The following is a 17116-nucleotide window of genomic DNA, read 5'->3' as shown; positions in this document are numbered from 1 at the left end:
TAGATAAATAAATACTCAATTTCACTAAATATTCAATTTATCCAAAATCAATTTTTGGATATTAATTTAGGATATAAACTTTCAATTTATAATCAATTTTACCCGACTAATAAAATATTTTTAAATAATAAAAACATTTAAAAATTAAAAAATAATAAAGGAAAGAAATTCAATCACGATGTCAAGGTGGAGAAAAAAAAATCAAAATAAAAACAAATTGTTTCGATTTTCATAATTTTTAATTTTTTTTCAAATTCGGAGCTTAAATATTTTTTATTATGTAAAGTAATAATTAATAAGCGTTTATTATTTTATTTTAGACAGTGAATGTGGGCCCAGGCCACATGCCTAGTTAAGCGGACCTGTATTATTTTGTACTATTTAATATTTATGTCGTGAGAAAATTATTAGTTCCAAAAAGTACAAATTTAATATGGAGTTTATACTTTTTAGTAGAGAAAGTAGTGCAGTATTGGTTGGCAACTTTGTTCTTTCGCGGACAGTCTACAGTGTCTCTGACTGTAGAAATGTTGTTACTTCCACATGTTAATCCATAATTTTAAAAATAAAATTTCAAATAGAAATTTTTTATTTTTTATTTTTAAAAATCATTATATATTTTATTCTTATATCTATATATCTATATTTCAAGTTGGAAAAAAGAGAAATTTTATAAATGTCGATTTGGTATTCTCTTTTTTCAGCATTTTATTTTTTTTATACATTTTAAAAATAATTACTTTGTCATTTTATAAGATTTGGATTGGATAATTGATTTACTTGTTATATAATTATTAGTTAATTGATATATATTTAAAGATAATAAAAACTATCTTTCATATTACATTCTTCATATCTCTTTTTATTATATTCTTTAAAAAATTTAGAAGTGTGGAATCTATTTTGTTTACACATTTTATTTTATATTGACTATATTTAATTTATTTCTTATTCTTGTTTTTTTCTCATTCGTTTATTGAAAACTCAATCGGCTATTGAATGTCTTACTTACAATTTTTATACTAAGTGAATCCTTGAGAAGGGTCTAACTAATGATGATATTAGGAATAAGAATGACTATTCAAGATACTATAGGTCGTAAAAGTGGAATTCATTTATCTATTTTTATGAAATATGGTATAAAGTTGTTTGAATGTAGGATTAATTGCTTAAAAAACTTTAATATATTTTAATTTTAATATAATTTTTAATTTTATTAATTAGCCATTATATTCATATTACCTCAACATGAAATCATGTTTTAACATTATAAAAATTTAGAAAAATAAAATAAAATAACTGATACTTAATATTATAAAAAATAAAGAACGAGTATAAAACGAGCGATAGTAATGTGCAAAGAAAAAATATTATATATGAAAGTTGAAATTGGTAGGGGAATATTGGATTGCCAAAAATGCCCTATTAAGTTTATGGATAGACAAAACTTAATATCATTAAGAATTTAAATTTAATTGGTTGAAAAATAAAAGTTATTTTATTTTATTGGTCATATTAAATTCCTACCAAAATCTAGATTCTATTGGACAAAGTAAGAAATTGTATTAAATACTATATAAAGTATATATAAAATATAGTAATATTATTCAGTTCCACCTTTTTATTCTGAATATGACTGTTTTGAAATCAAAATCATATAATATAATATTAATAAGATATATAATGTATATATTAAATATGGTAATATAACATAATATGGCAATCCTATTATATGGTAATATATATATATATAATGTGGTAATATAATGGTAATATATAGAAATATATGGTAATATAATGGTAATATATAGAAATATATGGTAATATATCTATATTACATGGTAATATAATATAATATAATATGGTAATACTATTTGATGAATATTAAATATGGTAAGAATATAATATCTTTAAGGATTTTAATTTTATTGGTTTAAAAAATAAAATAAATTTAATTTTGATTGGTTATATTATATTATATAATTAAGGTACATATTAAGTGTAAGAACATAATATATTTAACTATTATTTTTAATAAATCTTTAATTCGGTTGGTTATAATTATTTTGTACATGTAACTTATTCTACAAAAAATAAATATAATTTTGTTATTTATTTATTAAGATATATATTATAAGATTTATTGTTTGATATAAAATAGAAATTAAAACTCACTATATATATAATATAATAGAAAAATTATGGTGTAACACATTATATGACTAAACAATATAATACATTAATATTTTTTTTATTATGAAATTAGTGGATATCACTAAAGTCTATATTCCTAATTAGTGAAAAGTCCATTTCTTTTTTTGTTATGGAGTATTACTCTTGTGCTAATATATATGGCTTTTGAATTAATAAGAATAATACTCATATTTTTCTCTGTATATTCTCCTTACTTTTCTATTATCACGATTTCGTTTTACTGCTTTCATTTTATCAAATAGCTTAGAGAGTTGCTTTGATTTCGTTCTACCTTTTTTTTGATCAAGTCATTTAAAGAGAGGATAATTTGTGATTTGCGACAATCAAAATTAAGATTCAACTATTTTAAATTTATTTATTTTTGAAAGATAATTCTATACATCTTGAAAATTTTATTATTAGTAATCATGGTTTGTATGTTACCTAACTTGTTTTTCATATTAAAATGACAGATAGTGTTGGTTTCTCTCCCCCCCCCCCCCCCCCCCCCCCCCCCCCCCGATATTCACGATCTGATTTAGACCTTATTTTAATACAAGAACATCATGAATTATTTTTTACTACTGTAAATATAACGTTTGTCAATCACTATCTTATTATAACGTTATCTTATATCACGTTATATTAGTTAATAAATTTGGAAAAAACTTGCCTACACCGGGTTTATGGCTCAACTTATCAACTAAACTAACGAAATTAAAGATTTTTTAAAAAAATATATGATTAGAAATATTCTCATTTTAATAAAAATCTTTAATTGTATTAGTTTGGTTCATAGGTGGGGCCATGAATCCGGTCTAAATAAATTTTTTCCAACAAATTTACACTCTTACGAAGCACCAAAAAAAGAAGAGAGAAAAAAAAACCTACGGGTTATGGCTCAGTTGGCAGCGCAGGTTAAGTATATGGAAGAGCTCTTGGATTCAATCTCTACTAAATACACAGGGGTAAAAAGTCTTAACCGTGATTGAATTTCGAGCTAGATTAGACAGTCCCTGAAAATAAAATGCGGCGAAAAAAACCAAGGCTCCATAGAATAATTTGGAGGAAAATATCTTTCACAATTTTTTATTATTTATGGCTTTCACGGAAAGTATTTTAAGCAACTTTCATAATTTACCATTTTTTTTACATTTTTTTTTCTCACATTTAATAATAAATTTTAAAATATAAAATTATTTTTATTAAAAAAAACTAGAATTTAAATTTTTTATTATTTTTCAATACAACAAAGGAAAATATGAAAATATGTGACTTTAAAATATTTTATAAGAAAACACTTCATTCTAAATATTTTCAAAAAATAAGTTATTTTGTAGAAATAAAGGGAGTTTAAACTAACAAACAAACAAAATATTCAAATACTCAGTTACATGAAGACCCTCTTAACTCAGTGTGGGAAGCAGCCATACTCTTATAAATTTCAAGGACCAACTTAGTATCTACAACCAATGCCTCTCCACAAAACACCATTGAAATATCTCTCTCCTTTGCAATCTTTTTCCCTCCAAACAATCCTTTCCTCTTCAAATTTCCCATACCATTTGCTATCCTTATCATCATATCAACATAAGCTTCATGAAAGTTCACCAGAGCTCTAACGGGGGATTCAAGTTTCCATTGCAGCTTTGGAATTGTTCTCAACTTCCATAGCCGTCGTGATCCTCCACCTAACCTTATCACTTTAAGCTTCCTTTTATTCGAATTCGATCCATAAAACGTTTGGTATCTTCTTCTTCTTCTCAGAAATCTCTTCAATGAACTAGAAATGCTCTCCATGTAATTGTTTTATTATATAGTAGCTGTAGATGATATATAAGCGTAAAGAAAGAGAAGGTTTATATATAGAAAAGGAAGTGATGTTAGAAGACAGAGAGTTGTGTTAATTAATTGGTCAGATTAGGGTTTTTTTGACCTGGTAATTAAGATTTAGGATCAACAATGTTTAACCTTGTATTTATGCTTTTGGATTATGTATAATTTCAAGTTTCAAGCATTTATATTATATAGGTTTCTTTGACAAGGTAAAAGATAAGATTAAAATAACATATTTTTTTTCTTTTAGTGATTAGGTTATTATGCTATTGCATGGCTTTCATCAATGGGTTTCATTTTAGGGTCTAAATCTAATATAGCTAAGTAATAGAATTTACCTTTCTGATGCATCATTAAAAAAATAATTTAATTGGTGAGTTTTGACTCAATAATATAAGAGTAGATTCTCAAACAATAATAAAATTATAGTAGTTAGCGAAAATAAGAGTTTTCTTCTTATTAATTAATACTATTAAGGAGTACTTCGTAAATAGTATTTCTAAATGTATCAAAATGATATGAAAGAGTGAATCGTTAAATCATTCAAAGAAGAAATTTAATCTTAGTGCATATAAACTGATGTGAGAATACCCTAAATATATAAATAATTCATATTATAATTTTTAAAAAGATAAAGAGATAGGCTATAGCTTTGAGACAATTTATTAAGGTGTTACAGAACATTTTAATTAAAAGTACTTTTGGATTCATAAATATTAAGGAGATGATTTTCAAGTTGCAGTGGATAAATTTGAATGACACAGTCAAAATCCCAATCTGACATGTTTTATGATTTTATGCATGCCTAAGAGAAAATTGTCTCCAATTTGTGTCTTCTCTCTTTGTACAATTGTGATCCAAGCACAAGTCCAAATTAAGTAACCTTAAACTAATAATGACAAGCACAAGTCCAGATTTTCTAAAAATACATTGTACAATATCTAAATTCATCTTTTTAAATGTAAATATAAAAATAAATTACACCTAATAAATATGGATAAAGTTGAAAAAAATAATTAATATAATCTCAAAATCTTAAATGAGTACTTAGAAGGAACAAGGTAAAATAAATATTTATTGCTGTTAAAATGAAACAGAGGGAGCAGTAAATTGTCTTACCCTTTTCCTACGTGATTAAAAGAGAATTAGGTCTATTTTATTCTCATTTTGCCCTTTTTCATTTTGGTGGACTAGTAAAGTTTAAAAAGGTAATACTTTTAATTTAATACTTTAAATAAAACAAAAATTGTAAAAAGAAAAACTCTAAAAAGCCAGAGGATTAGGGTTAAGATTCAATTCATAATTTTCTTTTTTTTTTAAAAAAAAAAACAGCAACTTATAACATTCTGCTTTTTATTCATTTTATTTTCCTGTAAAAGTATACAAATTATTCATTTTATTTTCCTGTAAAAGTATACAAATTACAGAAGTACAAAGGGGTATACATTATTTTTGACAATTATTACATTATTGCATTTCTATCCTCTAAGTCAGCTGATTATTAGCTACATGAATTCAAGAAAAGGAGAAATATATATCATCTTTATTTGATTGCTGAATCTTAATGGATCAAGAATATCTATTTTCTCCAGGTGAATATGCTATACAACTTCATTAGCAAGTAATAACCAGCAAAAAGAGAAGTCATTGTAATGAAAAACCAACTCCTTGACATCCATGCACGACTGCTTTCTGATGAGACCACTTCTTTCTTCTCTTCTATACCTCCTTTCCTGCAAAAATTCCAAGTCTTTCTGTGTTAAGAATTGCCAAGAGTCCTAAAATGTTATAGAGATAAAGTATACTTTCATATGAACTTTAATAACTTATAGTCAACAGTTTCAACATAGTGCTTTTCTCAACAGTGATACTGAACGGACTTTATTAGATGACTTACGTTTTTCTTGTTTGAGGTTTAGGCGTCTCCATTTCAGGGGCTTCTTCTTTCAATTTAGCTTTCTGGGTTGTTTGTGATTGTGACTCAGCAGCGGATGCTGCTGGTTCTTTTGGTTTCCTGGCTAGAGTTGATGATGAAGGTTGTTTTTTGGGTTCAGCATCTAGGATAGGAACATTCTTCACCTGTAAAAGAAGGTACATTAGGTCAATGCACCAATTGCATAAGTAGTCTCCAGGACTAAGATATTGCGAGTTTGAAAAGAAAAAAACTCACCAAATTCCTGAACTGAAGACTGTAAAATGCTTCGATGTATCTTTGCTTAGCAAGTTTCTGTTCTTTGTTTAGCTGCCTCCAGAACCCGTAAATGGATCCCATGTTCAGTACTTTATTTGCATAAATCTTCCATGTATAGCTACAAATGAAGTACAAAAGTCAGGTAAAGTGACCATAGTGAAGTTTGTATAAAAGGATTTATATCATAATTTTCTTGTGTTATGCAATTACCATTCGTATATGCGCTGCAGGCCAGCTGAAGACACTCTGTTCCAATATTCACTATCTCTCTTGCATTTCTCAAAGAAATCTGCAATCTTATTGCTTGATTCATCTCCATTATTTGGATCAATATGGAAACCTGAAACACCGTCAACAATAATTTCTGCTGGACCACCTTGATTAGTGGCGAAAGTGGGTAATCCACAGTTCATTGCTTCAATCACTGTTAGACCAAAAGCCTCATAAAGTGCTGGCTGCACAAAAGCTCCTTTAGTATCTGCAATGCATCGATAAAGCTCTCCGTTTCGGTATCTATCAGTTTGAGCTGCTATCCATCTTATTTGACCCTTAAGTTGGTATTTTTCTATTAAGGCATGCATTTTGTTTATTTCTGCAATTTCTTCTCTATCTTTTGATTTAGACGGATCAAAGAATCCTGCTACAACCACAAGATTTACTAAGTTTCGCAGCCTCTTGTTCTTTCCATACCACTCTGTTAGTCCTGTAATGTTCTTTACAGTATCAAGTCTTGCCATGGAGAAAATTATTGGTTTCTTCCTGTCTGCAAGGTATCCACTGTTGCAGGCATATTTTAGATTAATGAGTTTTGGCCTATTGTTATTGGTATTGAAATCGTCTCCGGGGTCATAAGATAGCGAATTCAAATGCCAGCCAGAGCCCAGTTAACTGAAAAAAATCAAAGAACTTAAGAAACTTACATGTGCTCATTGTTATCTTCCTTGCTGTAGATTAATTCTTCAATGGCAGGATGAAAGGAGGTCAGCCGCCTTCCTTTCTCGGTGTAGGGAAAGTAGACAGATTGATCAGCTCCAGGAGCAGCAATGTTGAACTTTGGATCGAAGACATTTATGCCTGAGACAACCCGGCAAAGGCCTGGCATAGTAAATGCTTCATGGCTTTCATATTGTCCAGGCCTATCCTTACTGTGAGAAAAACAAATTTTTTCAAGTCAATAATCAGGATAACATTAGTTGCATATGATTTTAGTTAAAAAGACTCACCTTCCTGCAATTTCTTGGTATGTGCTTGTAATGATAAAATCAGCTGCATTCATTGCAATCATGTCAGCTGTAAATTGACAGGAAAAATGATATTTAGGGTCTAATTGCTTCCATTTGGCATCTGAATCTTCATACTTGGTTTTCTCTAAAGCATGAGCTATAGTTGCCTGGATTCATAGCAGATCAATTTTAGAACATAAATGAAGTGACCAATTACAAGTAGGAAAAAAAAAGTAAGTAAAAGACTAATTGAAAGCTAGGCTTAAACCAGAGCAATTCCAAGTCTGTTAGCCATTAGAGATGCCACCAAATTCCCATCACTATAATTTCCAATAATGAGGTCTGGTTTGCTTTCCATTTGTTCAAGTACTTTATCAGCAGCATCCTAATGATAAGCAAAGAGCCCGAGGAAAGAAAAATTGGAAACAAATTAGTTCACAGATAATGAAAAAACTAACAGGGATATAAAATGAACTTAATGGAAGGAAAATGAGGCACTTGCTTGAGCAAATTTCTCAAGGTAAGGATAGACATCGAAACGGGAGATCCATTGAGGAACAACTCCTTTTTCTGTCTTGAATGGGACTCTGAGAATGTTAGAATGCTTTGTGCCAATGATAGATTCCATTTCTTGGTTGCACTTAGTTCCTCGAGCATCCGGAATTAGTCTGGTTACCTATAAGCAAATAAAGATAATTGAAATCTTTTCATTGACTGAAAATCTTTAAATCATGAAATTTGCATTTTAGTTGCTCACCACAAGAATCTGAGGCTTCATGTTTAGGCCTTGTTGCTTGATTCTAAGCAGCAGCTCTTCCTCTAATGCTCTTACTTGATCAAGAATGTAAACCACCTACAGAATCACACATTATAGATTTCAATGCATTGATCAAGAATTTTAGTAACGTTTCTTTTGGGGATGTGTTATGCACCTGGCCGCCAGTATCCGGCAATCCAAGAACATCTGCCTGACCAAAGTAGCCATGTGGAGAGAAAATTACAATGTTGAACATGTTAGGAAGCCTGCTAAAGAACAACTCTAGTTTCGCCGAGTCCGGTGCTTCAAGTGATTCTGAAAGCATCCTCATTGTCTCTTTTACTCTTTCTGCAGTATTCCCCCATCCCTTCTCAAACCCCAACTCTTTCAGCCTGATTAATTCACAGTTAGAAAATAGCATTCTCTTCTTGAAATAAGTCTGTTTGGGCATTAATATAGAAAATTACCTTTGTTGGAAATTCAGATGTGGTGTGTCTTTTGGAAATGCTGAGAGAACACTTTCAGCTTCCATTAGTGCTGCTTGAAGTTTTGCAACTGAATCCAACTTTTCATTGATTATAAGACTCTGCATATTAAAACAGGTTATTTTCTACCTATTAATTAAAGGAAATAACTAATATTTTTAAATTTCTTGTCAAAAATGGGTACCTCTCCCTGATAATTAAGGGCTAGCAAATAGTCAAGCAAAGGCTTTGCAGCAGCAGAGCTACCACCAAGCTTTGAGGAAATAAATTTTGAAATGTAATTCATGCCCTTCCCAATAGAAGAGGATAAAGTGAGGTGGGGAGTTGAGAAATCAACAGCTCCAAAATCTATTTCCAAAGCATTTTCATCTCTACCCCTGCTCATATAACAAAAAAAAAAAAAAAAGAAAAACGCAAATTCATTTTTCATAATTAGAGTTACTGGTTCAAAAGTTTTTCAATTCCCTTTTTTTCTCTTTTTTTTTTCTTGCTAGGAGCCTGCATATGTCTCTATAAATATATATATACCAATTCTCGTCGAAGATCATTTCTTTGAACTGCAAGTATTCTGATGAAGAGATACCCTCTACGCTTAAATCATCAGCATTCACTTTAACATATTCCCAAAATCCAGGATTTGGCCTTACTGCAAATGCAATATAAGGTGGAACAACAGCTGCTTCCTGCAAAAATATTTGGAAAATAACAGTTTAGTCCATACATCTGGGAAAATTTCACTTTTACATCCCTAAAATTATAGTGCCTTGTTAATATACACAAAAGAAAGAAGGAGAAAATAAATACCTGAGTTGAACTCAGAATGTAACCAAGTAAGCCTTCCAAGACCTTCTTCCTTTCAGACTTATCTTGTATTGATTTCTCCAGTTCGTCCATTATATTTTGTTGTTTTATTAGTTTTCTACCAGTTGCAACAAACCTTTTATTTTTAAAAAAAGAAAAATTCCAACAAAGAAAAGAAGATCAAATATTTATGAGCAAAATTAGCGAAATTAAGAAAAACACAAACATAATCTGCACAAAAAGAATGCACCTAGAAAAACATCTCTTCATATGATACTTGCTTTGCCTCAATGCATCAGGCATACTCTCTGCAATTGTATCGGACCGCTTAAGTGCTTTCCCAGAAGCCATTTTTCAAGAAAAAATATAAAACTAAGTTGCTTATAAAACAGAAAGATTTTATAAAGTTTTGTGTTTTGTAATTGAGGCCTTAATGTATTTATAGCAACTAGAAAATGGAAATACAGCAAGGCTTTTTTTGGGTTTGGCTAGGAGAGTAGGAGAAGGAACATTCCTCAGAACCATGTTGAGGGAAAGAGAGAATTGAAAGAAAGAAAAGAATATGTAAATTGGTTGAAGCAAATTTAGATTTGCGATCTTTTTGTCAATAGAGATGCTAAAAGTTGAGGCAAAAGAATTATTTAATGTTTTTGCACTGATATATGCTTTTCTTCTTCTTATATATCAAACATTTTACAAGAATTCTTGCTAATGCTATGACCACTTTACCGCTGATATGTTTTGAACTTCTATTTTCAGCTACTGTTCTTGTACAATTTTACTGTTAGTCATATGTTTTAAGCTTAAACATTCTTTGGCTAACTGTCAAGTAACCTCTTCTGCTTTTATTGTTTTTGGTTTTTATTTTTCTTTTCATGTTTGCAGATATCACCTTTATTTCTTTACTAGTTTTATTCTCTCATGTTATAATATCAAAATGAAAATGACACCAGTGTCCTTTTCATTATTTAAATCATATAATAATACTTCATACGTTCCAAATAAAAAAATAATAAGAATCCACTTTATTTTTCATATAAATTAAGAAACATAAATTATTATAGTTAGAATACAATTTTATTACTATAACTTTATATCCATCTTAAATAACAAATGAGTAATTATTATATTGAAATAATAAAAAACATATTAATAATATAAAATGGGGAATATAAATTGCAACTAATAAAAATGACCAATATTGATGACTTTTCTTTACAGAAATTTGAAAATTTCATCTACTAATGTGCTAAATTAACTTGAAAAAGTAAGATTGACTCGAAAAAAAGTAAAAAATTAATGAGAATTATTATAATAGCCAATTTAAAAATTAACTAGTGTAAAAAAAAGTAAATTGACTACATTTTGAAACACACCAAAATGGAAAGACGGACTATTTTTTTTTTTTTTTAGGACAGAGGGGAGTAACATTCTCAATAAACAAAGCAATAGAATCTAATGCAAAGAGGATAAATCTCATATTAATAACAGAGAATATATACAAAAAGACACACAAGTAATATAAAACTATTGTTATAAGTATAAAATATAAACAGCCAAACCCTTGAATTGAATGAATGAATCTCACTAAAAAAGAGTCTGTTCAAGGTCAGGGGTGAACGAGTAGACATATCAAATAGGGATGTCTGCTACTGTAAAAGAACATATTCTACGGAGTTTACTTGGTATGGACATGTAGTACCCCAGCTTTCTCTCTCTTCTATGTTCAAAAGCATGAAATCAGTCTCCTCTCAGTGTGTTTCGTCCAGAATGGGGCTCGTGTCCCGGGTAATGATAGTACGATGTTGAGATTCAATATATACACTCTGAAGCTCCGATTGCTGCACATTAAGAGAATTGATGTCGTTGGAAGACTGAGCGCCATTCCGAGATTCTGCCAACATCTGAAAATATGCATGAGGTCCCCAGCCTGCATGAACAATCATATAGAGCAAGATAAGAAATTTACGCACAAGTTATGCTGCTAATGCACCATAATTAATATGTAGTCATGATGACATGAAGTCTGAAAAATTTATTCTATTTCAGCTATGCCAGACAAAATTGTATGATAAGAGACTCGCTGAGGTAATTTGACAAAAAGCAAAAACAAGAAAAAAACAAACAACTACAAAATCATTACTATCAATGCATTGTCCAGGGAAAAGTTTTGAATGACATTAATGTGGAATTGATGTCCATTTACTTTTCCCAACAGATTAAACTCAATAATTAATTTTCCTACAAATTAACTTGGTAATTTTTTCTTGTTGCATTTCATGAATCAAAAAGTGGTCTCATACTTGGTGGCAAATTAAGGTTGGGACAGCTTAAGAGACCTCAGTGACTAAACATAAATTTTTATTGACACCGGCAAGGTGGTATTTGTGTGCATATCCTATTACCTCAGGCAGAAAACTCTTCAACAAAGACACAGGAAAGCTTTTGAATATCAGACGATACAAGATTCTAAATGGGACATTCTTCGACAAACATAGAAACTGCCGAATAGAAAATATCAAAAACCAAACATTTTAAGACAACTGTAAGACATACACCACATATTATGAGAAGCTAGCAGCAACCATTGTCACTCTGCCTTTTTTTCTTTTCTCAATGTCTTTTTAGAGCACATGCATGTATATAAACTTAGTGCAACAGTTTTTTTTATTATTGCAACAGTAAGGCATTCCCATTTAATACATCTTCTGGATATCAACTCGCAATAAGCAAACCATAATACACAGAGTAACAATAAATGCACATCATATGTAGCCAATTGAAGAAGGAATATAGAACAATATACCATCAATATCATATGGGGGTGGGAAGAATTGCAAGTAACAAAACGAAGCAACTGTCAGTCCTGCACACAAAGATAACAGAGTAAAGCTTTCATTTGATAAGTACTTTATTTAAATTGCAAAAATTTGAATCCTTGACGAACAGACCTATAAGACCCCCAGCAAAAACATCTTGCCAGTGATGCCAGTAGTCATCAACTCGAGAAATACCAATAAGAGCTGCAACAAGCAATGGTAAAATCACAATACAGAGTTTTGCAACATGGCCTCTACGATCAAAAACTCTGATTTTCCCAGATAAGTACCATGATAGAAAACCGAGGCCCGCAAAGGACCCTGCATATCAAAAGGCAGAATTCCCTTAGCTATCATCTCATTATCAATGCAAAACATATGATGCAGGGCGACTATCTGTAGACAGGATTTTGCACATTGCATCCTTCGAAGAGAGGTTGTAATGAATGCAAAAGACATCATTTTCCTTATAATTAGTGAATTTTTTCTTGAAACAAAATGACCTTGTAGCAATGAAAAAGGAACCTAGCAATACAACATAAGAATAATAAAATTTTAAATGGCTTCCTACTTATGTAATGTAACTTCAGCCTTGAGGAAATAAAAGAAATTTTTATATGCTAGAGTAACTTCAAGAGATCATCATAAAAAACAAACATTGAAACTTAGAGCAGTTTCCATAATTACATATTGCATTTTGTCTATAAAGTGTTAAGCAGCAGCTATTTCTTCTGCTTTTTTTTCCCTGGGTGGGAGCATGTATGTTTGACTATGCCAAACTACAGAAGAAAAAACCTGGTCATGGAGTCAATTAAGTGCAACTTGCAACTGTGACAAAACTAATCATATGTAAAGCAGCATTCCCTAAATCAATCTCAAACAAAGTCTTATAATTAGGAGAAGTTATGAATGATAGAAAGAAAATGTAGGAGTACATAGAAATGATTTAAGGAAAAACATAGTTGCAAAAACAGATTCTAGTACATTCCAAGACAGCAAGAAGGATAGGTAATATTAGTTTATGTATTGAACTACAACCTGAGAAATAAAAGCAACTATTATTCAGGACAGAAGACAGAAATGATTAAACAGTACCCCTTTGCTTATAGACAGGCTAAGAAATATATACAGATAGCAATTTCCGTTTTCCAATAACACATGCCATGCAACAAAAAGTAAATGGTTACAGATTATGTAGAAATCCCCATTTATTTAGTAAAGCATACAGTTCTTGGAGTTATTGGGGCTGCTTACAAGAAGTATGGCCGCTAGGAAAACTCTTGTGTCCTTCTTTAATGACACTCTTATCTCCGGTACAAATGACATCTGTTGTGACATTATCAAACACCTGGACATACAACACCATGATGTTGATCAAGTGAAAATATGAACACCAAGTAAGAACTCAGTTTACAAACTTCAATCTGACAAGTGAATATCAGTTTAGTTAACTGGGAACTCACCCCCTTGCCATTTGGGAAACAACGCCAAAAGAAGTCAGGTCTAGGACGACCGACACCATCTTTAATTGCATCGGTTATGACTGCAGTAATAAGCACAGAAAATAGAAGGCCTGCATCCATTTTAGTTCATTATCGCATCAATAAAACACAAACAAACAGCGGGAACAAGAATGAAAAAGGCACAAGATACTGAAAGCTACCTAGAATAGCATGGTGCAGGTCATAGACATCCCTTCTGATAAAGTAATAGACGCTAATGATGACAAAAGGCAGCAATATCCCAACAATCTGTTGGCAGGGAAAGGGGGGAAATTTTTAGTAACAAGAAACAACAAAATCTGTTATATCAAAAAAGAAATTTTCAAATCTAAGATATTATTTCCTAAAGTTAAAACATACTGGAACAGCCCAAAATGGAACAGTATTGTCTTTCAGTGGGTATGACAGGTCTGTCATCATATCCCTTCCAACAAAACGGTGAAATGGTTCTATAACATTCAAAACGACATCTATCACCACAAGAAGCAAAAGAATCAGCCAGTCGTGCATATGAACCCTGGCAACTTTGGCTCCATGAGATTTTATTGTGTGAGAACCCAACTGAATCTCTGGCATTTGGTCACTGATCTGAATCCAAATTATAAGATTAGCTAAAACAAATAAAATCTTAAGTATATTGATTTAAATAAAAAAGTATAAAGTAAAGTCAGATATCCATTCTGAATGATTCTATATATCTTGACCCCATACTAAATTGACCTTTCTGACAGCTTTACCATGCTATTTTAGCAATTTAGAAGCTCAAAAATCAAATGGCGTAAAAGGCTTTAAGGCTTTAGGCATTTGAGTAATTTTAAATATCTTGTTTGTTCAATAGCTAGTTTGTATCCTTTGGTTGCAACATTAGCTCCAGAAACCATCCAAATTAAACAAAAGGCCATAACTGTCTCAATTTTACAAAACAAGGACACACCAATACAAACAAGAACCACCCGAACACGCAGATACAGGTTATACAAGTAAATATAACCAAAACTACAACAGAATAACAACTGGAAAGAGAAAATTATAGTTAAGTATTAAGTATCTCAACTTTCAACCGTCCACGCAGTAACTGCAAATGAAAAATTAAAAAAACAAAAAAAAAAACAAAAATTGTGAAGAAGTTCTGGATCAATCAAACTGAAATAAACTAAAGCTTTTCTGGACGCCGTTTGGCTGCTAAGTATGAAAAATGCAAGAAATGAAACTAATTATAATATTCTAATAATCAAAATTATAACAATTGAAACTGCACTCCACTCTAAAATAGAAGCCAAGTTAAGTTCCGTTCAGCGTCTCTGTACATTTTCCAATACAGTCAGAGGAAAAGTAACTGCACGCTCCTTTTTTTTCCCGATTTTCTTCCAATTTCTCGGCAACCAAACAGTTTTTCATTGAATTCAGAAAGGAATGTAAACTAAAAAAATAATAAAAATAAAATAAAAAATAGTAGAAAATATGGAAGACGAACTAACCTGAACTGCAGGGGAGAAATTTTAGAATTTGTAAATGAAGGATAGAAAGTGACTGACGGTGGGGAAGTTTTTTTTCAAAGTGAAAGAAAATGTGCGATATATCTTTTCTTTGAAGATCTTTTAACGCGTAAGACCGCATTTAATATTTAATTATAATTTTCTAAAAGAAATGTATTACTATAGTATTATAATTTCAAAAGAAATTACAGTGCAATCCTACAATTTGGAATCGTAACCGATCCATCTCTGTCTTTTAAAAAATAGATCAAATTTTTCCCATACTTTACTTCAGTTGCACTAATAAATTTTTTTATCCAATTTTTACATCTTTTCTGTTAAGTCAATAAGAAAATATAAATATTTAAAGGAAAGATACTAAAATATTACATTAAAAAAATTTCAGTACAGACTCTATAGTTTGAAAAATAAAATTAATCTTTTCTGTGTTTTTAAAAATATATTAAAGGTCATAATTAATAAAAAAATATTTTTATTAATTCATAAAATATTTAATAGAAAAAATACAAAAATTGAATGAAATAATTTTCTAATATAGTGAAAGTAAATTATAAGAAAATATTAATATATTTTTTAAATAATTAAGATAAGATTATATTTTGCAAATCACCTAGACGATTGAGCGAATGAGTTGGACAATAGTCATCTAAGGAAGGTTTTTTTGGCTTTTGAGTTAGCACTCAACTAATCATGGCTAAAATATAATGTCGTTTTGCAGGAATTGGAGCTTTTTGTTTCCAGTGATGTTGATAGTATAGAAACAAAACTGCATAACAGGATGTTCCATAAAATTAAATATTTTGTAAGCTGATAGCTTTTCATCATAAATTAAAAGAAATAACGTTTTATAATTAATTAATTTTTTCAAGGAATAGTATAAATAATAAACATTAATCAAATATTAAACATTACATGAAAAAATTTTATTGAACATGATCTAAAATTAAAAAATTAAATGCAATTGATTTTTAATTTAATTTTCAATCGGATTAAGAAGTGTAGTTTTAGCTTGCACTTGAGGTGGGATTTCAGTTTGATTATAAAAAATAAATTTGTTTTGTTGCAAAACAAATTGAACCAAATCAGATGATTTAACTCGATTCTAAAAGAAAAGCTAATCTCTCTGTCTGTCTCTCTCTCTTTTTTAATCAATATTGAAAAATTTTGGTGTCATCTTTCATGTAGTGGGTGACAAGGAGGGGATAATGTGGGGTGTGTTAGTGAATTGTGATTGGAGTCTTAAAAGAAATGAGTTGTCAAAAAGCAAGTCAAATTTGAAAACGGAAAGACAGAAGTAGACAAAACAATAATCCTAAAAATGAACAGTTGGTGAGGAAAACAGACAACATTGTGGCCCTATTTTCGGTAAACTGTCATCCACATCCACCAATTTATGTTTCAAAAAGCACGGCTTGCTTGCTTTTCAGTGCAGGTATTTGCGATTTAATTTATAATTTTTTTATCATTTACTAAAAATATTACTCATCATGATTTTAATTCCGTATAAAAAGTAATTAAATACAATTAAATAAAATTATAGAAATAGTTGATAATCTTAGCTAGATTTTAGTTGAATATATAATTTAAACAATTTAGATACCATTTAATTTAAATAATTCAAAAAAAATAATTGTAGCCAGATTTTAGTTGAGCCTATAATTTAAACAACTCAAATACTTAAATATGAATAATTTTAATAAATAATTAAATTGACCAATCACGATAAAAAAAAAAGAAATTTTAGAGAAAATAATAATAAATTTTTTTAAAAAAATGGCTAATTATTAATGCTGATTTGAAGTAGCAATTAATG

The 17116-nt window shown here is 29.9% G+C and overlaps 3 protein-coding genes across 3 annotated transcripts; all 3 read right to left on the bottom strand.

Annotated features, from left to right (window-relative positions):
* Positions 1–3579: 3579 nt before the first annotated feature.
* LOC105636975 (uncharacterized) lies at positions 3580–4130 on the bottom strand. The gene has a single exon (XM_012220380.4). The coding sequence runs from the start codon at positions 3991–3993 to the stop codon at positions 3580–3582; it is 414 nt and encodes a 137-aa protein (XP_012075770.1). The 5' UTR covers positions 3994–4130.
* Positions 4131–5408: 1278 nt separating this feature from the next.
* LOC105636921 (sucrose synthase 7) lies at positions 5409–10064 on the bottom strand. Its single transcript, XM_012220325.4, has 15 exons — positions 9737–10064; positions 9490–9622; positions 9214–9368; positions 8870–9062; positions 8668–8786; positions 8376–8592; positions 8201–8296; positions 7946–8119; positions 7712–7828; positions 7444–7610; positions 7141–7365; positions 6431–6997; positions 6200–6338; positions 5927–6108; positions 5409–5762 (listed from the first exon to the last, which is right to left on the bottom strand). The coding sequence occupies exons 1-15, from the start codon at positions 9835–9837 to the stop codon at positions 5609–5611; spliced, it is 2739 nt and encodes a 912-aa protein (XP_012075715.1). The 5' UTR covers positions 9838–10064; the 3' UTR covers positions 5409–5608.
* Positions 10065–11030: 966 nt separating this feature from the next.
* Positions 11031–15380, bottom strand: PAP (lipid phosphate phosphatase 2). The gene is made up of 8 exons (NM_001308712.1): positions 15286–15380; positions 14168–14395; positions 13969–14056; positions 13769–13878; positions 13560–13653; positions 12438–12626; positions 12293–12352; positions 11031–11416 (listed from the first exon to the last, which is right to left on the bottom strand). Exons 2-8 carry the CDS (start codon positions 14381–14383, stop codon positions 11238–11240), a joined length of 936 nt encoding a protein of 311 aa, NP_001295641.1. The 5' UTR covers positions 14384–14395; positions 15286–15380; the 3' UTR covers positions 11031–11237.
* Between the last annotated feature and the right edge of the window lie 1736 nt (positions 15381–17116).

The sequence above is a fragment of the Jatropha curcas genome, chromosome 10 (assembly GCF_041381405.1).
Source record: "Jatropha curcas cultivar XTBG-Jc1 chromosome 10, XTBG_Jcur_1.0, whole genome shotgun sequence".
NCBI classification, from domain to species: Eukaryota; Viridiplantae; Streptophyta; class Magnoliopsida; order Malpighiales; family Euphorbiaceae; genus Jatropha; species Jatropha curcas.
Note: the sequence above shows the minus strand (reverse complement) of the source record. Positions and strands in the feature narration are given on the sequence as shown.